This window comes from Podarcis raffonei, chromosome 3 (assembly GCF_027172205.1).
Source record: "Podarcis raffonei isolate rPodRaf1 chromosome 3, rPodRaf1.pri, whole genome shotgun sequence".
NCBI lineage: Eukaryota > Metazoa > Chordata > Lepidosauria > Squamata > Lacertidae > Podarcis > Podarcis raffonei.
The window spans coordinates 15,476,358-15,502,654 of NC_070604.1; the positions used below are offsets into that span (position 1 = coordinate 15,476,358).

General features: G+C 47.1%; 1 protein-coding gene across 2 annotated transcripts in view; it reads left to right on the top strand.

Moving 5' to 3' along the window:
• JAG1 (jagged canonical Notch ligand 1) overlaps positions 1-26,297 on the top strand; it is a 68,133-nt gene that overhangs the window by 26,586 nt on the left and 15,250 nt on the right. The window contains exons 4-15 of one of the 2 annotated variants that reach the window (XM_053380628.1): positions 3,134-3,388; positions 4,630-4,690; positions 12,227-12,357; positions 12,576-12,695; positions 13,707-13,820; positions 14,676-14,789; positions 17,329-17,442; positions 17,912-17,958; positions 20,277-20,450; positions 21,172-21,325; positions 23,089-23,253; positions 24,183-24,296. In XM_053380628.1, the coding sequence (XP_053236603.1) occupies positions 3,134-3,388; positions 4,630-4,690; positions 12,227-12,357; positions 12,576-12,695; positions 13,707-13,820; positions 14,676-14,789; positions 17,329-17,442; positions 17,912-17,958; positions 20,277-20,450; positions 21,172-21,325; positions 23,089-23,253; positions 24,183-24,296 (1,563 nt within the window). The remainder of the gene's footprint in view (positions 1-3,133; positions 3,389-4,629; positions 4,691-12,226; positions 12,358-12,575; positions 12,696-13,706; positions 13,821-14,675; positions 14,790-17,328; positions 17,443-17,911; positions 17,959-20,276; positions 20,451-21,171; positions 21,326-23,088; positions 23,254-24,182; positions 24,297-26,297) is intronic. The other variant, XM_053380630.1, reaches the window with a different exon arrangement.

The window sequence follows — 26,297 nt, forward strand, 5'->3', positions numbered from 1 at the left end:
AGGTTGTCTCTTTGGTTTACGTTTAAAAGGTCCTGGGTTCAGGTCCTGCTGCTGAAACCTCTTCCTATTGAAAGGTTCTCAGCTAGCCAAGCTGGGCATAGCTGTCAACTTTTCCTTTTTTAAAAAGGAAATTCCCTTATTCCGAATAGGATTCCTCGCAAGAAAAGGGAAAAGTTGACAGCTATGAAGCTGGGAACGATCCTGGCTTTGGGATGCTGGAAAGCCACCACAGTCTTATGGAGTAAAAAACACATTAAACAAGAACAAGAGCCCTAGTCCTTCTAAGTCGTGGCGGAAACTTGACTTCATGGGCATTCCTCATTTTGTTTAATATTTTGGATACTGCCCTGCTGCCACCTTACTTATACCTAAGCAATGTTGCCAGCTAGCATGGATGCTTTCCCCCTCTTATCTTTCCCTTCTCCCTCCCTTAGTCTACAGAGGCAGCTCTTGGCTGTTTTATGATAGATTTTCGGTCTGTAGTCCAGCAGGTTGTAAGGTGCTGTCAGATCATTGAAGTCTCGAGGCCCGGCTAGCAAGCGAAATACCACAGATACGTACCAGGTCCCAGGCACGTGTGAAATATTAGGGTTTTTGCTGATCTGTTGCGTAGCTGTTTTAGGTTTTCTTGAAAAGTCTGGGAGGCCGTCCTAGAACCAGAGAGTCTTTGAAGGGAGATTCCAGGGGAATCTTTGCTTCCTTGTCCAGAGTGATAAAAAGAATTTTGAGCCCTGGCTACTACGACTAAAAAGGAGGGGTTAATTTAACACGACGGCTTGCTTTCGCAGAGGGTGGGGGCAGAGAAAACCTGAAAACCAGGTGAACTTCTGAAAGTGGAGTGCCAATGTCACCGCTTGGCTCAGAAGGGAAAGTGTTTCCAGCTTATACCTGCCTGGCAGGAAATCTCTAGAATGAATCTTGCCCAGAGCAAATAGGGTTTTGCAACACTTCTACTGTAGTTGGCCTGAGGGCGTTTATAAGTCAGATGTGAAACGATATCTTGCAGATGGGTGAATAATCAGAACAAAGTTCAGGGCATTAGCAAGCAGAGAGTTTTGCATTCTTGTTGTTGCAGAGTACAGCCTCTCCTGCCTTTTGCCTTCCTCTGCTTGTGAAGAAGCCATTTTTCTCTTGGGCTTTGCATCGGTGCTCTGGCTTGGAGGTTTTAAAGCGAGCATTTCTTGGCATCTTAGAGTAGGGCTGGGCAATATCTGGTTTTTGACATCACGATAAATCACCAGCCAAACACCGTGATACAACAATATATTGTGATTTCTGAAATAAGGATGGAGTTATGTAGAGGCATTGAGTGGCTGACTTCACATTTTTCCCCATGTTGCGATTTTTGTATGCCACACGCAATATATTGCCAGGTCAAAAATTATGAAACCGATATCATGATATGGACTTCAATCTGGTTTTGGACAATATATCGCCCACCCTATATGAGAGAGCCACAACCAGCCTCTGTGGATACAGTTCAGGGCTAAATAGACTTGTGAAATATGGACCACTTATAAGTGCCGTCTCCAGCTCCTCGAAAGATACCATCAATGGTGTCTCCAAAAATTTTTACACATCAGTTGGGAAGACAGGTGAACTAATGCCAGTGTACTGGAAGAAGCAATGATCACCAGTGTTGAAGCAATGATTCTTCAACATCAACTTTGTTGGACTGGTCATGGTCGGATGCCTGATTATCATCTTCCAAAGCAACTACAGTGGTACCTCAGGTTAAGTACTTAATTCGTTCTGGAGGTCCGTTCTTCACCTGAAACAGTTCTTAACATGAAGCACCACTTTAGCTAATGGGGCCTCCTGCTGCTGCTGTGCCGCCGGAGCACGATTTCTGTTCTCATCCCGAAGCGAAGTTCTTAACCCGAGATACTATTTCTGGGTTAGCGGAGTCTGTAAACTGAAGCGTATGTAACCTGAAGCATATGTAACCCGAGGTACCACTGTACTCTATTCCGAACTCAAGAATGGAAAGCGTAATGCCGGTGGTCAACAAAAGAGGTTTAAAGACTCTCAAGGCAAATCTAACAAAATGTAGTATAAACACTGACAACTGGGAAACACTGGCCTGCAAGTGCTCCAATTGGAGAACAGCCTTTACCAAAGGTGTCATGGACTTTGAAGACTCTCGAACTCAGGACGAAAGGGAGAAATGTCCTAAGAGGAAGGCATGCTTGGCAAATCCACACCCTGATCAACTCCTGCCCCGAAGCCTATGTCCCCACTGTGGAAGAACATGTGGATCCAGAATTGGCCTCCACAGTCACTTATGGACTCACTGTTAAAACTGTGTTCATGGAAGACAATCTTACTCGGCTACAAGCGATCGCCAAAGAAGAAGACGATAAGGGCAGCTTCCTATGTGCTTACGGCTTCAGTCTGCGTGCGCATAATGGGAATTGGCATAGCTAGTAAAAGGGGGAAAAAAGGAAGTATGTTTAAAAAGATGAAACGTTTAATATCCTCCACTCATTAGATTGTTATGCCTCAGGCAGGGCCTGCATCTTACTTTGATAGCGGTGCCTAAATCTTCAAGACAGATGATAATGTGGAGTTTAAATATTAATAAGTGCTATCCCACAGTCAGATTAATCTTGTGTAAATAGTCCTCGTAGTGGTTTTGGCGATGTTGGGTAAATGAGGCAACGCTTAGTGCTTGCCCATCTGCATAAACACTCAGCAGCCGGCAACAGTTTCAGTTGCTGCCGTGTGCAGAAACCATGTGAGGTGTGTGCATGTGTGTGCTTGTTGCACAGGGTTGTGGATACCTATTTTGTGTAGAAGAAAACCATGTACAGCCGTACCTTGGAAGTTGAACGGAATCCTTTCCAGAAGTCCATTCGACTTCCAAAACATTTGGAAACCAAAGCGTGGCTTCTGATTGGCTGCAGGAAGCTCCTGCAGCCAATCGGAAGCCACAGAGACCCCGTTGGGTCTCTCCAGGCTTCTCCGCTCAGCTGTGCTGCACTTTGGTGGGGATATTTCTGTGTATCCTGGCTTAACCTCGCTGATTCTTCTTCCTTTGGGGGGTGGGTCCATTTATATGAAAAGGAGCGCCGCAACAGAGACCCGCAGGCTGCTCTTTCCCTTCTGATTTCTGTTTTCTTCCTCCCTTAAGATGCCGACAGCATCATCGAAAAGGCATCTCACTCTGGGATGATCAACCCGAGCCGCCAGTGGCAGATATTGAAGCAGAACGCAGGTGTGGCTCACTTCGAATACCAGATCCGGGTCACTTGCGACGAGCACTACTACGGCTTTGGCTGCAACAAGTTTTGCCGGCCGAGAGATGACTTTTTTGGGCACTACACCTGCGATCAGAATGGCAACAAAACGTGCTTGGAAGGCTGGATGGGTCTGGACTGTGACAAAGGTTTGTGATGCCTGTGTTACGTTCCCTGGGTATTGTGTTGCTCTAGAAGTCAGGGAGCACCAAAGATAATTTCTGTTCCCTTTAATTTCAGGCAAGCTTAGAGCAAACAGGTCAGCTATTTAACCGAGAGTCTCGCACCATCCCAAGCAAAGTTGGAGGTTCTTTTGCCTCATTTAACGATGCATGATAATGGGTCCTGCAACCTCAATTTAGTGCAGTGTTTCTCAAACTTGGGTCTCTGGCTTTTGTTGCATTACAGCTCCCATCATTCCTAGCTAGCAGAAACCAGCGGTCAGGGATGATGGGAGTTGTAGTTCAAAAACAGCCGGAGACCCTCAGGTTCAAGAAAAACTGATTTCGTGGTTCAATATAACAGAGGTTTTTGAATGGCGGAGGCTGAGATGGAAGTATTTGGTGTTGTGCTTGAACAGAGGAATCGGTCTTCTACTGAGTCAGGCAATTGGTCCATGTAGCTTAGTAATCATCTACCTGCTGCCAGTCAAAATTGGAAACAAGATGCAGGTAAGAATGGAGGCCCAGCAGTAGAACCCCCATCATCCCTGGCCATGCAGCAGGGGCTGATGGGACCTCTAGTCCCACCACTATCCCTAGGGCCACAAATTTCCCATCCCTGGTATAAGGCAGCTTCATAAGTCCGCACACATGACAGTAAATCAGATATGTTTCATAGTATGAAGAAGCAAGGTTTCTTCTTTTCTGATAGTGAAGCTTCAAGAGACAGGTGCTTGCTCAAGAGAAAGCTTCTTTTTAGGTTATGAGCCTGCATCCTAAATGATACTCAGCTGTGGGGCTGTGCCTTTTCACTTTCAAATGCAAATCGGTTTGCAATGATGAGAAGTAGGGGTGGATCTGCGTTAGAACATTTTGGCTCTTTTGAAAGGGAATGGACTCTCTTCCTGAGAAAATGTGGAGACTTATAATGTATATGTTGGAAAGAGAGTGTTTCGCACATTATGGCAGGCTTTTGAAAACGGGACTTAAATTTCTGTTCCAGGGATGATGGAGTTGCTGTCATGAGACGTTACCTACCCTAGTTTCTCTTCCAGTAGACTTGATCCAAGGGACCTGTTTAAACCTTGGATTTGGTAGGATTACAGAACTAGCGGGAGATTAAAACGTTCCCACGAGGGGCGAGAGTCCAGGGAAAGGGTCTCTTGTGCTGTTCAGGGGGGGGGACACCCCAAACCCACCCTTCTAATCCCCCCTTCTTCTCTCCACAGCCATCTGTCGTCAGGGTTGCAGCCCCAAACACGGTTCTTGCAAAATTCCCGGAGAGTGCAGGTAAACCAAACAAATCTTCCTTTGGCTAAGCAATCGTAACTTTTCAAATTAAACAGGGGGCTGACGAGCCGGGGGGAGGGAGGGAGGAAGAAAGAAACGCTACCCCTTCTTCCCGCTGCATTATGAAATGTTTAATTGCGTGTTCTCCATTCCCGACGTCAGTGAGGTGAAACGTTTCCCTTGCTCGAAATGCCCAGCGTCTCTCTGTGTTGGGCATGGAGGCGAGAGGCCGAATGCATTTGTGGATGTTTCGCAATGAGCTGCGGCTGAAATTCTTCGCAAACTTTTTCCCCCCTGTGTGCAAAATCTGCTGATCGAGGCATTTTCCTCTATAGTGTGTTTAATTACATTACTTGCTTTCATCCCTCCCTCCCCCCTCCTCCCCATTCCCTCAACTTTGTCCCCCATCAATAGGCAAAAGTTGAGCATTCTTTAGAATAGGATTAATGCAGCCTCTTGGTTCCTCTGGTCTTGGGAGCCAGACTTGGGAGTGATGAGAGGTTAATAGCTTGGATGGAATCTTGTCCGTAGATACCGATGAAGGCAGAGTCTTTTGCCGTAGTCTTTTGAAGTTGAAGTCTCTTCTCTTTTGGCCAGCAGACAAGGAGGAAGGGAGGGAGAGAGAGGCGGAGCTTGTATATAGCCAGACAGTATAAGGGATCCAGCTAGAAAGCCAAGAATCTCATCTGCATGTATTTCTAATAATCGGTTTTCGCTTTCGTATCCAGGTAGGGTTTCTGGATGATGTTGGGGTTATGTAATCCTTGTTTGTATAAGGCCACTGCTTTGTTTTTGTTTTTTAAGGCCAGCATAATTATCTGTCTCTTGCATAAGGATCAACCTTCTTAGCTCATGCAGCCTGCTATGGTGTCACAGATCCCACAGGGTAGAATTTAATTCCCAGGGGTCGGTTTTCCCACTTTGCATCCCCAAATATAAACTGGACACAGAAACGTGGGCCGTCACCAAACCAGGCCAAGCTTCACAAGTCCTTGAGCCCAGTTCTGGTGTCTCCTGCGACGCTGAGATGCGCAGACCCAGTGGTGAATCCACAATGTATTGTATGATGAAATACAAAGCCTTAAATGGGGAAGGTTTAGGGGCGGTGGGTGTGGGAAGGAGGGAGTTGTCCAGCCCTAGGAGTGATGCAGATCAGTAAATAAGAATAAAAAACAAGGTACAGTGGTACCTCGGGTTACATACGCTTCAGGTTACAGACTCCAGAAATATTACCCAGAAATATTACCTCGGGTTAAGAACTTTGCTTCAGGATGAGAACAGAAATCGTCCTCCGATGGTGCGGTGCCAGCAGGAGGCCCCATTAGCTAAAGTGGTGCTTCAGGTTAAGAACAGTTTCAGGTTAAGAAAAGACCTCGAATTAAGCACTTAACGAATTAAGCACTTAACCCAAGGTACTACTGTATATGTGTGTGTGTGGACTGTTCCAGGATCAAGTGGTGCTATCTATCTGTGTGTGTGTGTGTGTGTGTTCCTATTCTGACCTCTTTTTCTGAATGGGTGACTGCTACTCAGGTTGCACAGAAAAGCAATTTGGTTCCGGAAATTCATTCTGATTGTGCAGATAAAATATAACTGGTAGAATTCTACAGGATGGGATATTAGTGTGTGAAAACAGTCCAGATCCAGCGATCCCCAGGTGGCCCCATTAGCTAAAGTGGTGCTTCAGGTTAAGAACAGTTTCAGGTTAAGAACGGACCTCCGGAATGAATTAAGTACTTAACCCGAGGTACCACTGTACATTCTTTCTGTGGCACCTCTGTGGGGCTTAGGAGCCCGGTTATGTCACCCCTTGCCTGCAGACCTGGCAGCCCCTTGCCCTTTTTCGAACACCGTCCCTTGTGGAGTGTTCCCTCGGCCTCCTCTCCTTGGGAGTCTTTGGGCAGCTGCTGCTACCACCCCTAGTCTCTGAACTGCCCCGCCTGCCCCAAAGAGTGGTGCCTTCTCACACTGCCCCACAGGGGCCAGGGAAGCACCCCACCCCCCGGCCAGCCCCAGAGGCACCGTTCACCTGGGATGCTTGTAACCAGGGCTGCTGCAACGAACAGCCATGCAGAGACACGAGAGGGCATCAGAGGAGGGAGGGAAGAAAAGGAGGCCAGAGGCCAGTGTCGCCCGCGGCACCCCTGACCATCATTCACGGTACTCCAGGGTACCACGGCACACTGGTTGAAAGCCACTGTGTTATGTGTCTTGGTTGTGCATGCTATCGCAGGCTGCAATTCTGCCTGGAAGAAATGTTCGTGAGTCTATGCAGTATTTGGGGTGGCATGCCTCCTTTTGCCAGCGCTTGCCTGCATGGGCGAGGGGGCACTTCCCCTGTGACGCTGCCGCTCCCCGTGGCTGGATGTGATGGTTTGAACGTTTTGAGCTCAGGCGAGATGCAATATTCACATATAGCAGAGGGGGTCTTGGAGAGACATTCAGGGAACCACACTGTGGAACACCCTCCCTTCAGATGTGAAGGAAATAAGCAGCTATCCTATCTTTAAAAGGCATCTGAAGGCAGCCCTGTTTAGGGAAGTTTTTAATACAGTGGTACTTCAGGTAAAGTACTTAATTCGTTCCGGAGGTCCGTTCTTAACCTGAAACGGTTCTTAACCTGAAGCACCCCTTTAGCTAATGGGGCCTCCTGCTGCTGCCGCACCGCCGGAGCACGATTTCTGTTCTCAGCCTGAGGCAAAGTTCTTAACCTGAAGCACTATTTCTGGGTTAACAGAGTATGTAACCTGAAGCGTATGTAACCCGAGGTACCACTGTATTTAATGCTGTATTGTTTTTAACACTTGATTGAGAGCCGCCAAGAGTGGCTGGGGAAACTCAGTCAGATGGGCGGGGTATAAATAATAAATTATTGTTGTTGTTGATGATGTTGTTTCGGCAGTCATGTGCCGCAGCACCTGTGTCCCCATCCCTGGGGTTGTGGTTGTGCCAGCGTCACAGCTTGGTGGCACAGGATCTCCTTGGTCTTGGGTTCATTCCCCAGCTTCTCCGGGTATCGCTGGGAGAGGATTCCCCGTCGAAGGTTCTGGAGAACTGCTGTCAGTCACGGTAGACAGTGACCCAAGCCCACCCAGAATTGGCTGCATCACAGGGGGTTGGACTTGCATGACCTTTCGCCCGCCTACAATTCTATGAGCTAACTGGAAGAATGCTCTGACTTGTGTATATGTTCGAATATGGTGTTGGTTGGTTGTCTGCAGGCCTATGGGGACTAATGTTCTTAAGTAGTAGTAGTAGTAGTAATAATAATAATAATAATAATAATAATAATAATAATTTATACCCCGCCCATCTGGCTGGGCTTCCCCAGCCACTCTGGGCGGCTTCCAACAAAACACTAAAATACAATAACCTATTAAACATTAAAAGCTTCCCTAAACAGGGCTGCCTTCGGATGTCTTCTAAAAGTTTGGTAGTTATTTTTCTCTTTGACATCTGGTGGGAGGGCGTTCCACAGGGTGGGCGCCACTACTGAGAAGGCCCTCTGCCTGGTTCCCTGTAACTTGGCTTCTCGCAGCAAGGGAACCACCAGAAGGCCCTCGGTGCTGGACCTCAGTGTGTATGTGTGTTTGTTTCATGCAAAAAGCCTTTTCCCCATAGTCCCCAGCCCGTCCCGGTAGCATTCACTCTTGTGTGTGTGCCTCACCCGAAGCCAGATTTCTGTAGCCCCATGCCCTGTCACCAAAATTACGGTCTTCACATGGGTTCAAACACTGGTGGCAATACATACAGATTTTTTATTTCCCTCTCCCAGCTGGGGAGATCAAGCAATTTTCTTACGCTGGTCCTGGGGCTGGCAGAAAGCTGGTTTGTTGATGGTTCCTTGTAGCATAGGAGACTTTTGGAGGTGGCCTCCCCATCTTGTGCCACACTCGGACAGCTCTGCCTCATTTCAGCGACTCCCCTGGCATATCCCTGCTGCGCTTGTGGCACTCTGCCCAAATCCAAATGGCACCTCAGGCAACAGAGCTCAGGTTACGTGCTTTGAAATGGAGCATGTTTGGGGCACGCATGTTGTGTGTGCAACTCGAGCACGCCAAAGGAGATGAGATCCGCTTGAAACCTTACGGCATGCCGTTCCAAAATGGGGGGTTTGCTTTGCCCCTCCGCCCTGCAAACTTGGTGAGGAGCCCAGGTCCACTTCCTTTCAGCCCTTGAGAACATACATGAATCACTCCTAGATAAGGGCGATGCAAAAATCTGACCAGCCCTGATAACAGAAGAGAGGCTTGTGTGTTTGTGTATGTGTGTGTTGTGTGTTTCAGTTGGGCTGCAGTGTTTTGTTCGCCCCCATTTTTGTCTGGGCCGGAGACCAGCTTGCTGCCTGAGCTGGAGCCAGAGCTCCCAGAGATTTGTGCTTCTGTCATCCATCTGAAAGTGCCTTATGGGGTTTGCCCACATTCCTCGCTAGCCAGAACAACAGGCTTTGTTTCCAGAGTTCAAGCCTTCCTCTGTCTCTCACCTCCCACTCTCTGCCCAGACATGCTCTAGTGCCCTTATTTACTTAAGGTGCAATTTTCCCACACTTCCTTTGCAAAGTTCTCCGGCGATGTTGCTGTCCTTCCTGATACCCCAACCTCAATTATATTCTTGGACTCGGAGAGAAACAAGATTATAAGTCTTTTTCCATTAAGTTTGGGGAGGGGGGTCAGGGAATGAGTCACAGTCTCTTTAATGTTGCAAATGCGATCGTTAAAAAAAAAGAATTTTCAAAACCGGCTAGATCTGAAACAAGAACGCATAGAAGAGTCTAACTCCCCCTCCCCACCCCTGCCCCAAATTTCGTTTTGGAAGCCACTCACCAGCAGAAGAAGACGGTCTGATTAAAAAATAATAAAAATGAAGCCCCGTATGTGAGCCAGGCTTCTCCGCATGAGAATGCAATTGTGTTATGTTGTTAACGCAGAAAGACTTAATAAATGCTTCGGGCTAAAATTAGCACTGCTTTGTTTGTTTTTTTTATTTCTTTTTTAAATTGGCTGGCGTTTGCTTCTTTGGAACAGATCTGTCAAGATGGGCTGTGCCTAGCATTTAAAAGTAGAATTTTGGGGGTGGGTGGGCGTTTGGAGACCCTGTAAAGCAGTGGTGTCCAAGCTTTTTTCAAAGAGGGCCAGATATGATGAAGTGAACATGCGTGAGAGCCGGCCAAAGTTTTTGAGCTTTTTTTAGGATTTGGCCCCAAAGTTGTTGAGCTGTTTTTAGGATTTTGCCCCCGGGCCAGACTTTGAACATGCCTGCTGTAAAGAAATGATTGCTCCTCCATCTCTGAGCAGGGTGTACTGCGAAGGCTACTGACTCTCTGCTTGTCCAAACTTCTGTTTAATGCTTGCAGAGTTCAGGCTGAGAAAAGAATCTATAATTTTTGTATTCTTTGTGACATCCATATCAAAAAGGTCGGGGGGGGGGTCATTCCCCTTTGCTCTGTCTTGCCCACAGAGATGACTCTGCCAATTGGGCTTCCAACAGATATATTTTAATATTTCTCTTTTATTGAATATATCCAGAGGCTTTGAACTACTTGCTCTCTCCCCTTCTCCTGTTCTGTAAAATTAATTAGGGGAGTGGCTTGCTGTCTGAGGTTTTTAGATGGAGAGTTAAAAGTTGCTGCAAGCAATTAGCCCTTGGAAAGATCCCTATCGCTTTTCCCATGACAAGGATTTGCTGGGCAGAGTTTTTGAAAACCGAAAGCCCAACTGGCTTGGATGGAAAGGTTTATTTTAATAAGTTAGGGCCAGCTTAGCAAGTAATTGTCGGTGATCACTTCTTCCCAGGTCCCAGTAATGAAGTGAACTTTGCAGTTAACCCACAATTTCATGCTTTCAACCTTTCTTGTCTGTTCCCCCCACCCCCACCCTCCCCTTTATATTCTTTGCTTCAAATAAAAAATGGCAGTGTCTCAGTGTGGAATGTATTTAAACTGGAGATTTTCCTTAATGCCCTGTGTTTGCATTCGAGGAGGGGAGCTTTTCGGATAACAGATTACATCTCTTGCTTTGTTACACCAGCCTGGCTTCTTGAGCTTAAAGTAATATGTTCAGAACATAAACACAGGCACTTGAGCCAAACTTCGGATAAAAATTGCTTTGGATCTGGGTTCGCTAGGTTGAAATTATCTGGTGGAGAAAAAAGTGTCAGATGAACATAGATATTCTTTAAGCACATAACTGATTTATTATGTATGCAGCTATATGTTATCAAAGTGGAAACGTCAGTGGACTTTTAACTATCTTCTGACTGCTGCCAGATTAATATCTCTCTTGAAAGAAGATGCTTCCTGTCCTAATTCGAACATGTGATTCCCCCCCCCCCAAAAAAAAACCTCCAAGCAAACTGAGTTGCGGTCCAAGAGGAAATTCTCTAGTAACTTTGCTGTTCTATATTGGTTGGCTTGTTTTTCTTTCTGCTCAAGTATCCTTAAGCCCTTGTATTCATGAGAATCCTTGGGAGAATGCTCATTCTTCCTCTCTCCTCTCCTCCCTGCCCCTGTTTTATTAATTCATTTGTCAAACCCCAGGGATTGATCTATAGTGTGCCTGCACCCATTCTCCCTTCCCCCCCATTTGTGTGAGTTTCAGAACAGTATTGTCTTCCGTGGCACCACACTGGGGCTCCCAGAACAGTTATTCTTTTCTGAGAATAGGTTGTGTCTTGAGAGACCTTGGAGGGGAAACAAAAAACTTGGTTTGTTTACAAGAAACCACCAAATACTCCTCTTTTTTTTGAGCAGGGAGTGGGGGAGGCTTCTCTTTAAATCTTAAAATAAAAATAAGGATTTGTACATGGGTGCTACTAGCCCAGAGATGGAAAGAAGATAAAGTCCCAGCCAGAGAAGAATGGCAAATTAAACTGTCGGGCTATGCCGAAATGACAAAACTGACCGGAAAGCTCAGGAACCAAGAGGACCAAAACTTTTAACAAAGAATGGGCGGGGGGGGGGAATTATAATTTATTTTGGAGACCACTAAGTAAACGAAAACATTGGCAGGGTTGCAATAACGCTTGCAATGTAGCAAGTACTATGGAGACAATGGAGTTATATAAAATAGAGATTGTTGGGAAAGATGCAGTATAAATGGTTTAAAAATAGGAACCATGGAAGGGAGGTGAAGAAGTCCAGAGATTTGGAGGAATCTGTAAATGTGGGTGTGTATGGTTGTATTGTTATAATTTTATACTTGTAAAATCAAGTACAGTGGTACCTTGGCTTACATACGCTTCAGGTTACAGACTCCGCTAACCCAGAAATAGTGCTTCAGGATAAGAACTTTGCTTCAGGATAAGAAGAGAAATCGTGCTCCGGCGGCACGGCGGCAGCAGGAGGCCCCATTAGCTAAAGTGGTGCTTCAGGTTAAGAACAGTTTCCGGTTAAGAACAAACCTCCAGAACGAATTAAGTACTTAACCCGAGGTACCACTGTAATTCCCCCCAAATAAATAAATGAATGAATAAGGATTTGTCGGCCCTGTTTCTTTCTTTTCGAGCGACTAATTCCCCTCTCCCTTTCTTTCTTTGAAGGTGTCAGTACGGTTGGCAAGGTCAGTACTGTGACAAGTGCATTCCTCACCCGGGCTGTGTCCATGGAACTTGCAACGAACCGTGGCAATGCCTCTGCGAAACCAACTGGGGTGGCCAGTTCTGCAATAAAGGTACCCTTGAGGCGGCTTTGAAATGCTAGTTAAACATGATGGAGGTTGGGGGAGGCAGCGAAGGGGGGGAGCTGCGGGTCAAGGATGCACCACTGGGGGGGGGACCCTCTCCTTTAGTAACGCCGGCCTCTGGCTCGGTTGTGGGGCGGTCGAAGCACTCCGCAAACCCCCTCCCGGAAGACAGCTCCTTTCTCATTTTTCCGGACGGTCCCTTGCAGATCTCAACTATTGCGGGACTCACCCGCCTTGCTTGAACGGGGGAACGTGCAGCAACACCGGACCAGACAAGTACCAGTGCTCCTGCCCAGAGGGTTACTCGGGACAGAACTGTGAAATCGGTAAGGATCTCTGCATTCGGTTGGTTTGGCTGCTTTTGGGGGCTGCGCGCCCTGGGCTGTGCTGGAGAGATGGTCAGGAGAGAGCGAAAATCAGGAAGCAAGCAGTAGCGAGGACATCTTTAGGACTGAATTGTTGCATCTGGCCAAGTGCGTTTTGGAGAGAGGGCGAATAGGTTGGTGTTACAGCTGGCACACATAGTTCTGCCACTGAGCTGTGGTCCTCCCCGAGTTCAGGTCCTTGGATGTGTCTGCCAACGATATCTGGCATGTACAAGTTTATTGTGCTCAAGAAAGGTTTGCATTGTGACTCGTGGGCATCCCTAAAGTGTCCTGTCTGGGTATGTTTTATCTCTGTTTGGTAGGGGATAATACAGTTGCCAATAGGGACACGGGTGGTGCTGTGAGTTAAACCACAGAGCCTAGGACTTGCCGATCAGAAGGTCGGTGGTTCGAATCTCCGTGATGGGGTGAGCTCCCATTGCTCGGTCCCTGCTCCTGCCAACCTAGCAGTTCGAAAGCACACCAGTTCAAGTAGATAAATAGGTACCGCTCTGGCAGGAAGGTAAACGGCATTTCCGTGCGCTGCTCTGGTTCACCAGAAGTGGCTTAGTCATGCTGGCCACATGACCCGGAAGCTGTACGCCGGCTCCCTCGGCCAATAAAGTGAGATGAGTGCTGCAACCGTAGAGTCGGTCACAACTGGACCTAACGTTCAAGGGTCCCTTTACCTTTACCTTTAATACAGTCACCATGAGATGAGGCAACTCTGCCTTAAACAAGTATGAGCTACTTGCTTGGAAAGGGAGACAGCAGCCTGCAGATGGCTCAGCCCTCAAATAGATGCTTTTCCCATCTAAACCTAGCTGCTGTCGGGAGTTTTAGGCACTGTGTTCCCCACCAGCTCAGAGCCCAAGAGATGGAGGGGACAGGGAAAGTAGGACAGGTGATTTTTAAAAAATGAGGTGGTCACCGGCATTGGCCAAGCTGAAGAGGATTCTGTTCTTGCTGCAGCGGAACATGCCTGCCTTTCGGATCCTTGCCACAATGGAGGAAGCTGCCTCGAAACCTCGACGGGATTTGAGTGTGTCTGTGCTCCAGGCTGGGGGGCACCAACCTGCACACTCAGTAAGTGGACAAGAATTTCCCAGCTTAGCAAAAGCTTCAAAGCTTGCCGAACCCAAACCGCAGTGCTGGCTTTTCTCAGTGGTTTCTAATGGTCCGATGAAATTTCTGCCTGGGCTTGTAATACGCTGCAGCTTTCTGCTCTCTCCTTGAAATTTGCACGCTGGGCCTCCAGATCTTTGACAATTCCAGTTAGCTATCCCAAATGTCTTGCCCCTCGAATCTGGATGTCTGAATGGTCCTTTGTGAACGTCCGCAAATGGATATTATACGTGGATAGCCTTGTCGGGCTCGTCGTCTCTCTCTGAGGGCAAGGGCAAAAATGGCTTCGCTGGCATCTTTTCTCGAAAGCACCGTTTCCCAAACTTGGGTCTCCAGCTGTTTTTGCACTTCAACTCCCATTATCCCTAGCTAGCGGGACCAGTGGTCAGGGATGATGGGAATTGTAGTCCTAAAACAATGGAAGACCCAAGTTTGGGAAATACTGCTTTAAAGGCTGCTCAGTTGTGAAAGTGCTGTCTGCGCATGAACGCATTTCAGATGATCAAAATGTGTAAGCATTGCCGGAGCTGCAACTGCAGGGTGGGTGGGGGAGGGGAATGAAAACCAGGAGACATGGTTTCATATTGGATAGGGCCAGGGAAACTTTTCCCCCTGCCCAGGTACTGCAGGCCCTTGTGGGTAATCTCCTCAGAGTTGGAACATCAGAGGTGGCTTGCTCTTCTGCATTCTCTACAGCGTTTGTCTCACTTTTCTGAATATAGCAATGGCTTTTGGCCTGTGCCTAGTGTGGCTGCCAGCCTAGCTGCTCTTGAAGGTACTGAGACACGCATACTAAAGCGAAATCTCTCTCGGTAGATATTGACGACTGCTCTCCAAACCCCTGCGGCCATGGAGGGACCTGCCAGGATCTGGTCGATGGGTTTAAATGTATTTGCCCACCTCAGTGGACTGGCAAAACGTGTCAGATTGGTAAGTATTGGACTGTAGATTTATGGAAGCGGGAAATAAGGAATTGGAGAACTTGCTCCAGATTTGGGGACGCCTGTGCTGAGGAATGTTTGTGTTGGAATTGAATGGGGTAACATGGTGCTTGTGAGTGTTGGGGGTCGTCTTTCCCTTTGAAGAAGTTGGCCTAGCGGAAGTTCGTAAGAATCATGGAGACCGAAAGGACCTTGTGGAACATCTAGTAGAACCCTCTGCAGTGCAGGAATATGCAGTTGTCTCTGATGCGGCTCGAACCTGCGGCCTTTACATTATTCAGGCTCAGCCCGTGCTTTTGAAGCCACTGGGGATGCTTCCGCCGGGAGTGGAATACCCGGGATCTTTTAAAGAATGACAGTGATGTCCCTCCCTCTCTCTCCCTTTCAGTGCATGGGATTCTAATTGACATTATTAACATTTGCCGTAAATGGTGTAAAGGGTAAATGGTATAACTGCCTGTTCCAGCATGATTCAAATGTGTGATCTTGAGCATATGAGGCATGGGAGTCTCTGGGCTTCTTCTTGCCTTTCTGTGTCTAAATCACAGCAATCTTCTCTATTCCTCTTAATAATAACTGTGATTTTATTATTTCTACCCTGCCCATCTGACTGCGTTGTCCCAGCCACTCTGGGCGGCTCTTGTATGGGGACAATGGGCAAATGTTTCTGTGTGGTATCTGTAGAGACTCCTACATTTTCTTTCCCTCATCCCAATTGTCCCCAAAGGACAATTTGTGCAGAGAACCCAGTGCATGAACCCAGTGCAGTCTTTCCATGACTGCAGTTTCCTCCTGTAAGCTGTTTTGGTGACTATGCTGGCCCTGGCCCCATGGCTTTGATTCTCCATTCTCCCCAAAAGCTGCTGTAACAGGAGACACTGGCTGTATGTCAGTGGAGTGGCTCCATAGCATAACACAACAAGATTGTGTTTGTTGAGAGCTGGATGCATGTGCAAAGAAACTTGTGAAGAGCCTTAGCTGAATCTTGTACGAACCTTCTGATTGAGGACCGTGTCCTCAGCTACCCGCCATCAACTTTTAGACTGCAGAGTCATTTCTGCAGCGATCCTTTGCCGCTCATGCGAGCCCTTGTTATTTAATTTGGAAATGTCACACGTCTGGTGAAAGGGACCGCGATCCACAAAGGCTTACGCCACAAGTTTAGGTCACAGCTCAGGTTTAAGTTGCTCTCAAACTACAGTCGTACCTTGGAAGTTGAACGGAATCCATTCTGGAAGTTTGTTCGACTTCCAAACCTTTGGAAACCGAAGTGCGGCTTCTGATTGGCTGCAGGAAGCTCCTGGAGCCAATCAGAAGCCCCGTCAGACGTTTGGGTTCCAAAGAACGTTTGCAAACACTCACTTAGACGCTCGACCCATGAAGCGTTCGGGTTCCAAGGTACGACTGTACTTCCCTGCCTTCCCCAGCCAGAAGTATCCTGGGAGCTGTAGTTTAAGGGTGCTGGGAATTGTAGCTCTCCTAACAACTCTCGACACCCTTAACAAACTGCTGTTCTCAGGATTCTTTGGGGAGCAGGGGGAAGCCCTGACTCTTGAAGTTGGTGTAAGAGTGCTTTGAACGTAGGGTGTGGATTTGAAATAAGTAGTTTTAAGATTCCACAAGGCTCTTTGCTGCAGCAGAGCTTATCCGCCTGGAGACTTATCTTTGCAGGATCTGCTGTGATGAGTGTTCCTATGACTCTTGCTGACATTTCTTCTTCTTAAGACAGGGTGTCCTTTCGCTGCCTCTCCCACCTCTCTCCCCCCCCCCCACCTCCCTGTCAGCCTGGTGGGAAAGCGATTCTTCCCTCTGTTCACATTAACTCCTTCAGACTAGAGGAGGAGAGGGAGAATTTGCAGCTGCATTCCGAGCTGTGGATGATCTCATGAAGAATGAGCTGTCTGCATTCTTCATCCAACATTATTAATCCCAATGACTGGGGATGATGCTCTGTCATTTTGAAACTCTCCAACTCTCTTGCCTCCCTTCCTTCCTTTCTTTCTCCCTCCCACCCTCTTTTTTCCCCCTTTGTATTTTTTTCAATTTAAAAAGTTGCTCTTAATTAAGGCCCAAGGACTCTGTGATTGCCAGTGCCATAATTGGGGAAATAAAATCTGAAAGTCCCCCAGTACAGTGGTAACTTGGGTTACATACGCTTCAGGTTACAGACTCCGCTAACCCAGAAATAGTGCTTCAGGTTAAGAACTTTGCTTCAGGATGAGAACAGAAATTGTGCTCCGGCAGTGCAGCAGCAGCAGCAGGAAACCCCATTAGCTAAAGTGGTGCTTCAGATTAAGAACAGTTTCCGGTTAAGTACGGACCTCTGGAACAAATGAAGTACTTAACCCGAGGTACCACTGTACTATTGCCTCGCCTCCGTCTTTTTTAAAAGTCTTGCTAATCCACTCCTGCGTGCTTAAAAATGAGAAGGAACTGTTTTGTCTTCTAACAAACTGTGCTGTGAAAACGAGAGAGCATGGTGTGTGTCTCTCCCTTTGACAGCACCCCCTCCTCTCTTCTCTTTTCAGATGCCAACGAATGCGAGGGCAAACCTTGTCTGAATGCCAATTCCTGCAGGAACTTGATTGGCAACTACTATTGCAACTGTGTCCCTGGCTGGACTGGCCAGAATTGTGATATAAGTAGGCATCTTTTCCTCTGTATTCCCGAAACTGCTGCTTTTTTTGCTTGGGTTTCTGCGGGCGAGAGGTCACCTGCGTTCTGAGTTTTGAGGCTCAGCTGTTGGCAATAGCCAGCAAAGGGTGGTGAGAGCAGCCGATGTTTTTAGAAAGGGAGTAGTCCGTCTGGCATGAATAAGAGGCCCTTTTCTCAAACCCATTAGTCCACGACACCGGCTATATGCCGATAAGGTGGCTTGAAACAATGATGTGAAGTTTTCCGCTTAGCTCCACTGTAAGAATGGCTCGGGGTTCCCACCCATTATCCTGGCCTTATCCGGAGGAAAGCATGCAGGAAGCTGGACAAAGGGATTTATCTAGCCTAGAGTTTCGAAGCCCGCTTGAATTCTTTCTCGTGCCTTTCCTATGCGCGCTGCCTTTCTAAAGACTCGCCTACTGCCATATGTGATTGATGCTATTTTCTGACTTGCAGATATTGACGACTGCATTGGACAATGTCAGAATGGAGGAACTTGCAGGGTAAGTTGCAGATTAGTTGCGGAGAGCAGTGGCTGCGAATTGCAGCGACGAGAACGCTGTTGGACTTGCCCCTTGCTTGCAGGCTTCCCATGGGCACCCACGGGTGGCCACTGCAAGAACAGGGTGCTGGGTGGGCCAGTAGCCTGAATCAGCAAGGCTCGTCTTAACGTAGTTAAATGGGAAGGGACCAAGTTTTAAGTCTTCCATTCACTTATTATGCAGGAGCATATTGATCTCATCAGGACTTGACTCTGGGTAGAAATGTATATGATTTGATCCAAGAAATGTATTGGGTTGCAATGTATGTTTTCAACAGAAATCAGTACTGCAGAATAGGGATCAGCCACATTCTATCGGTCTTGCATCTGATCCATGTAGCTTTTGAATGCGTTTGCCCAGAAACCCACCCCATTCCGCCTTCTGTGTTTAATCTGCTGGTCTTCGCGCTTGAAAATCCTGGTTGAAAGTTCACCTTTAAAATACGCATTTCGAAATGAACAGGGTTCTTTTCCCCCCCCTCTGTCGGAATGCACATTTTAAAAATGGTTTCTGAGCTGAGAACTACAGCAAAAAACTGTGACGTGTAAAAATTGACAGTTGAGATTGGGAGTTGCAGATTGGGTCGGTCTGAATCATGGATGTAGCCAGGATTTTGGGGGGGGCAGAACCCCAGTTAGCTGTGTATTTTACTGATTTGTATTGATTTAGGCAGGGGCAGCTCCCCCCCCCCCCCCGGTTACACCCATGGTCTGCATTGAAATGCATAGAAAGTCAGATTTCTTGAGCACTGCTATAGCAGTGAACCAATTCTAATATCATGGCACTGATTCCCCCCTGAATAAGCTTCTGGGACTTGAGGGCAAGGAGACAAGGAGGTTTCACAATCTGATCCCTTGAAGGTTTTAAAACAAACATGAGTGTGTATTTGAGACTCAACAGGCACAATGTAGACTCTCCAAAGATTTACCGGGGGTGTGGCCTTCCTCGCAGTGTCATGGGATGATCTCTTAAATTATTTTGCACAATGGCAAAGTGAAAATAGAACTATATTAATTGATATTGTCAAATCATTGTTTCCCCCCCCCCCCCACACACACACATTTGGAATACTGTGAATTACTATCTTCCGTTAATAATTTGCATCCCGCATACCTGCCAGAATGGCTTTATTTTCTTCCATCTTTCCTCCCGGGAGGGGGGGGACATACTCCCCTCCCCTTTCTATTCTCTCAACAGCCTTGTGAGGTAGGCTAGGCTGAGAGGAGAGCGACTTTCTCATGGCCATCCACCGAGCCTCGTGGAAGGTCAAAGTAGGTGTAATGAGAATAGCCTGTTTATTGCTCACACGCAAAATGTGTGTCGGTGTGTGTGTGTGTCTGTTTTTAACACTGGGAGATGCACCAAGTTAGGGGACCAAAACTATCCCAGCTTTTTACCAAGATGAGATTGTTTGAGCTCCCTTTTCCCCTAGCACCACTGAAAATCACATGAAATGGCTAGAAGCCAGAGAGTATTAGGAGAATAGGCCTGGGGCAGGGGGTACCTCTCCCCTTGCCCTTTCGCTGTAAAAATCAGTTGTTGTCCCCCTTTGCTTTATGTCTGAATGGGGCCGCTAACCTGGACCAATGTGCTTTGACCTGTCTAATTCTGGGCTCAGTTCTGCAACCAATGCTCTCTCATTCTGGACTCCATCCGAGGATTGAAATCTAAATCTCCCTGGCAAATCTATGTCTATTCTGTACCCTATGCACATGTAAAAGAAAACCATTTTTTTTGTGTGTATCTGGTGAATGCTTCTGATGGGCCAAGCGAACTGTTTTGCTATTTTTTTCTTTTTTTATAAATATTTTTATTGAGTTTTACATAACCAATTTGAATTCAACATCATCGTTTAGGATCCCCTGAATCCTTTGACTTCCCTCTGCCCCTTTTTTCAACTACCTCCCTTATTTTCTCTATTTTTAAAAACAAATGACCCATTTTTACCATAGTTCTTCATATATTACAAGCATTACTCAAATCCTGCCAGTGTTTTTAGTTGTTTACAGTGCTCTCTTAAGTACATTGTAAATTTTCCCCACTCCTCCTTAAAGTTCTTCTCTTCCTGGTTTCTGGTTTTCCTGGTCAGTTTCGCCATTTCGGCGTAGTCCATCATCTTCATCAACCATTCGTCGCTGGTCGGAACTTTATCGTCTTTATATCCCTGGGCCAGTGGTATTTGTGCTGCTGTCATCGCGTGCATAAACAGTCGTTTCTGCTCCTTCAGAATCTTGCGGACTGTTTTTCTTTATTTTCTTCCTCTCTGTGCCCTTTTTCAGGACTTGGTTAATGGTTATCAATGCTCCTGCCCACTTGGCTACGCAGGGGATCACTGTGAGAGAGACATCGATGAATGTGCAAGCAACCCTTGTTTGAATGGGGGCCACTGCCAAGATGAAATCAATGGATTCCAGTGTCTCTGCCCTGCCGGATTCTCTGGAAATGTCTGTCAGGTGAGGGCTGCTGAAACGCAAGCTCCAGATAAGAGCCCCAAAGCTTCGACCGCTGTCCTGAATACCTGTATTCACCAAGTAGCGCTATGGACCCTCTCCCTCTTTTTTTTTAATAGCTGTGGGGCAGAGAAACCCAGGGCTCCGTAAAGTACACTGAAAATTTGCAGTGCATGTTTTCCAAGTTATTACAAATCAGCCCAAATTATTTAAATTTAATACAGTTTCCTAAAACAATCAGGTTTTCCCGCTCCTGTTGCAAACATATGTCCATTGCTCCCTCATGTACCGCTTCCTTCCTCTTTAATCTCCTCTTAATCCTTCTCTTGATGTTAGTCCATTCTCACAGTTGACATTTATAGTTTCCTTACATACAGCAACTCTGTTGTTTTTCATGAATATAAAATTCATTTCACGTGTGTACTCCTTCATAAACTTTCTCAGGACTGGTGTGTTGAGAAAGTTAATTGCCATTAAAAATTGCAGTAACTCTTGCTTGCTAGACCTTTGCCCCCTCCTTGATAAACTTTTTGTTTTAGTGCAGTTGGCAAGTGTTGTTTTGTAAGCGGTACACAAGCGATCGGGGGCGACGGAATCATAATAATAATAAAAAAGGTCAGATTCCGTAGCCGCTTCCTGCTTGCGGCAGTGTGAAGGGTAATGATAATGAGCCCTTTGTCTTAAGGTGGCCTCTTTTTTCCCCTGGCTCCCCATTTCCTCCTAGTTGGACATAGATTACTGCGAACCCAACCCTTGCCAGAACGGGGCACAGTGCTTCAATTACGAAAACGACTACTTCTGCAGCAACTGCCCCGAAGATTATGAGGGAAAGAACTGCTCGCACCTCAAGGATCACTGCCGCTCGACTCCTTGCGAAGGTAGGCATTGCATCTGGCCGGTCCACTACGTCACAGCCTGCTATTTTTCTGGGGAGGTTGGCAGAATGTGATGCTTTGCTCTCTAAAGGTCTTGAGTTCGATTCCTGACACTTTCCGTCAGGACTGGGGAAACGCCTTTTTTTGACATCCTGGAGAGAACGCCAACTGGCAGCTACTGGGCAAATGGTCCGATACAGCAGAGGTGAGGAACCTTTGCCCCTTGGGTGTTTCCGCACTACAAATCCCATTAGCCAGTTTTCAAGGATGATGGGAGTTGCTGTATAGCAACACCTGGAAGGCCAAGGGTCCCACTGTAAGGCAAGGGTGTGGGGAACCTCAGGTGGGCGGCCCTCGTGTAAGGATTTCACCTGGCTTGATATCTGTCCTTGATCTGTGATCGTACCCTGCATGGTGGGTGCCCACCTGCACCCACCAAGAAGTGTGGTTGGCGCTGTGGTCTAAGCCACTGAGCCTCTTGGGCTGTTGCATATCAGAAGGTCGCGGTTCGAATCCCCGTGACGGGGTGAGCTCCCGTTGCTCTGTCCCAGGCCCTGCCAGCCTAGCAGTTCGAAAGCACGCCAGTTCAAGTAGATAAATAGGTACCACTGCGACAGGAAGGTGCTCTGGTTTCCGTCATGGTGTTCTGTGGACAAATGCTGGCTCTCTCGCCCTGAAAGCGAGATGAGCGCCACAACCCCATAGTCGCCATTGACCGGACTTAACCGTCCAGGGGTCCATTACCTTTTCTTTCCTGCAGCCACCTTTTGGTATGTGGCCCCTGAAACACTGTCCACAAAGGATGGTGGCTTCAAAGACTGTTTTACAACTCTGTTCTAGGGCATCTTCTTTTAACTACCGTATTCCTAGCTCTGTCGTACAGAAGGCAAAAACTGCAGAGTGTTGGCTTTCGGGGTGTGTGTGTGGCAAGTAGTAATTCTGCAGCACTATATGTCACCCTTGTTAGGCCAAGGCTTGTATGCGTGGCTCAGAATGGGACTTTCACGCGTGGCTCAGCTGTGTCACGGTTTACTGTGGTTCCTTGGTACGAGTCGCTGTGGCCCTGAGGCTTTTGGGTACAGTAGTACCTCGGGTTAAAACTTAATTCGTTCTGGAGGTCCGTTCTTAACCTGAAACTGTTCTTAACCTGAGTACCACTTTAGCTAATGGGGCCTCCCGCTGCCGCCGCGCAATTTCTGTTCTCATCCTGAAGCAAAGTTCTTAACCCAAGGTACTATTTCTGGGTTAGCGGAGTCTGTAACCTGAAGAATCTGTAACCTGAGGTACCACTGTACTTGAAAAAGGCTTGCTTTAGACCTCAGGTGGCTAACCTCAGCCCCATCAATTTTTCCTAGACCTTTCAAGACCCCCACGAATTTTGGCAGCTCAGATGGGGGGGGGAGTAAACACAGCTTGGGGGGTAGGTGGGGAAGTTTAAACCTCCCTGCCTAGCCCACAGGACAAGACAACTGCGCCCCCCACCCCAATCATATTAATAATTTGAGTTAGGAGGAGGCAGGAGCTGATCTCTGTGGCTTAGCTGAGAGGGGCGGTTGCATATCAGTGTCTCCTATACTTGCACATGGGAGTGGGGCGCCCGCCGCCGCTGGGATGTGGCTCCCGCTGGCGAAGAAATCTGGCCCCCGCTGTTTTATAGGGCCTGCTTGTTTTAAGAGGAAGCACGAAGCCCTCGACCCGCAGGAGGCCGGGGACGGCGTGGGTCTTTCGAGAGCTCATGTTGGGTCCGTGTCTCCTTCCCCCTGCAGTCATTGACAGCTGCACGGTTGCCGTGGCGTCCAACAGCACCCCGGAAGGCGTCCGCTACATCTCTTCCAATGTCTGCGGTCCCCACGGGAAGTGCAAGAGTCAGGCGGGAGGCAAGTTCACTTGCGAATGCAGCAAAGGCTTCACCGGCACCTACTGCCATGAAAGTAAGTTTCTCCTCGCCCTGCTTTTGTGGTGAACCCGACTCTCCCTTTCTCCACAGCCACCTGTGTAAATGCCTTGAACGCCACAGCTTGTTTGGCCTTGGGAGCCAGGGGTTGGCTGCAGTCCCCAAGGACACTTTTGGACTTTGGCTGCAATTTCGTTGCTTCCTCCTTGGTGGGCCAGTTGATGCTAGTATTCCCTTGGCCTCAAGGAAGCTCGTTTTAAGAGGCTCCTAGGTAGGGACGCGGGCGGCGCTGTGGGTTAAACCACAGAGCCTAAGACTTGAAGATCAGAAGGTTGGCGGTTCAAATCCCCGCGATGGGGTGAGCTCCCGTTGCTCGGTCCCTGCTCCTGCCAACCTAGCAGTTCGAAAGCATGTCAAAGTAGATAAATAGGTACCACTCTGGCGGGAAGGTAAACGGCGTTTCCGTGTGCTGCTCTGGTTCGCCAGAAGCGGCTTACTCATGCTGGCCACATGACCCGGAAGCTGTCTGCGGACAAATGCCCGGCTCTCTAGACCAAGAAAGTGAGATGAGCGCCGCAACACTAGAGTCGGTCACGACTGGACCTAATGGCCAGGGGTCCCTTTACCTTTACCCTTGCACGTGCACCTTGAGTTTATGGTTTTTAAAAAAAATAAATGCCAACTTTACAAACATACAAAAGGCCTCCAGCAGTAGATGGCAAATTTTACGCTGGGGAGGTTTTATGAGCCGTCTTAAAGGAATGTTTTCAAACCTTTTAAGGTATGGAGAGTTGGCTTGCTTTTTTAGGAGCCTTCTCCTTTCGCTTGTCTTTTTTTTTGCCCTGGGTTGCAGTTTGGGTCCAGACAGAGCAAGCTCTGGGTTTAATGGTTAACCCACCTCCTCCATCCAGCCCCAGTTTTCTAAACTTCCTTTTTTGTGCTTCATCTCTTTTAATTTTGTTGCAGACATCAACGATTGCGAGAGCAACCCGTGTAAGAATGGCGGCACGTGCATTGATGGCATCAATTCCTACAAATGCATTTGTAGCGATGGATGGGAAGGCACCTTCTGCGAAGCCAGTAAGCGGATCTTTGTTTCTCTACTGGAAGGGAGGTGGTTGAGGGATGGAGACTCTGTCGTTCTTCGTGTTGACGCTTTTCACATCCTCTGTCTGGACTGCAGTCCTGAAAAGATCATCTTAAGGAGCAATGGGTGTTTATTATGGGTGTTCTTAAAAGAAAGATGCTACCCTATTCATTCATTCATATTAATTTCATTTTGATACTGCTTTATATCTCAAAAGACTTTTACAACATAGTAAAACTTCAGATAAAACGATCCAGAATAAAGCATTGCTAATAATTTTTATTAGTTTTCAATTTCAAGAATCCAATAATAGCCTCAGTATAACAATGCCAATTACAACACAATTCCCAATATTAATCATTTAAATACCAAAGTTCATAATTTAGGTGGTCCCCACATGCTAGAATTGATGGTTTGATTATTTCCTTTATTCCTGCGTTCCAAAATCTTATTGATTTCAGTCACAATAGTAATCCCTTATACAGCAACTGCAATATTTATAACTTCCATTCATATTGACACATTTAATGATTTATAAGTCCACAATGATTTATAAGTCTACTTCACTTGAATAATAAAACATTGCTGAAGAAAGTCAAATATCAAGTATACACTCAAAGCAACCTACTTAACAGGAAACTAAAAAATTATCTCAAAAGATTTCAAAATGAAACATTACAAAGGAGGTTAACTGCAGAATGCGCATTCAATACAGCAAAGTGAACCGAGAAAACCTTGAACATTGAAAGCATTTCTAATTATAAAATGCACATTTAAAACAGTATAATTAGCAAGAGAATTAAATGTTATCATGAGCAAAGAACGTATCTGCTGCTGTTGCTGCCAGTCCTGCCAATGGTGGTTCATGGCGGCTGTGGAAGCTCAGGCTCAGTGATCTGGGTCTGCACTAAGAGACAGCCAAAATGGTTGCTGGCCTCCTTAGCGGCCTCAGCTTTTGTAGCTGGAGTCAATCGGGGCGCTGCCGTCCCAGGCTAGGTGGAAAGAGGCCTGCCAGAAAGGGAGCAGGCCTTCTAGAACTCGCAGCCAAGATGGCACCCTCTCCATCTCTGCCTGGACTTTGGTTCTTGATTTGGGTCAGCAGACAGCCAGCTTGCTGAGTTTCTGCTACATATGCAGCACCATAAGCTACAGAAGAGTTGCATTCCTCTTGGGCTTGCCAGTCGGAAGGTTGGCGGTTCGAATCCCCGCGACGGAGTGAGCTCCCGTTGCTCTGTCCCAGCTCCTGCCACAACATAGCACTTCAAAGGCACGCCAGTGCAAGTAGATAAATAGGTACGGCCGCAGCGGGAAGGTAAATGGTGTTTCTGTGCGCTCTGGTTTCTGTCATGGTGTTTGGTTGCGCTAGAAGTGGTTTACTCATGTTAGCCAGAAAGCTGTCTATGGACAAACCCTCGGCCCAAAAGTGAGATGAGCGCCGCAGCCCCATAGTTGTCTTTGTCTGGACTTAACCATCCAGTGGTGATGCACAAACTCATCTTAGAATTGGCAAACCACACTTTTTCTTTAGTAAAAATCAAAACAGCTGGCTGTTCTGATCTAAATTGCTCCCCAAGTGGAAGAAAGTTTCTGTATGTCAGATTCCTTTTTTGACTCGACTAAATGTTTTGTGGGTTCCCAGTCTGCTTGCGTGTAACATTCTCAGCACAAGTTGCTTTCCTTGCCACAGTTTATGGAACCATTCAATCTACTTAAATGATCTGGCTGGCTCCTTTGACTCTGGGGTTAAGTGACTTTGGAGTTGCTTAAACTATATTTTTGCCTTGTTAAAACTGGAGAAGTTTTGAAAAGTTGAAAAAGATGTACGTTTAGGGATGACACACGTGATGAAACCTTGGCTGCCAGTAATTTGAGTTCAGAAGGGAATGGGTCACTTAAACTAGAGTGATCTTTTTGCCAGCCCAAGTACTGCTGAATAAAGGGCTTGAATGTTTTCTATCCATGTATTTTCCTCTATAAAGACAGAACATCTCATT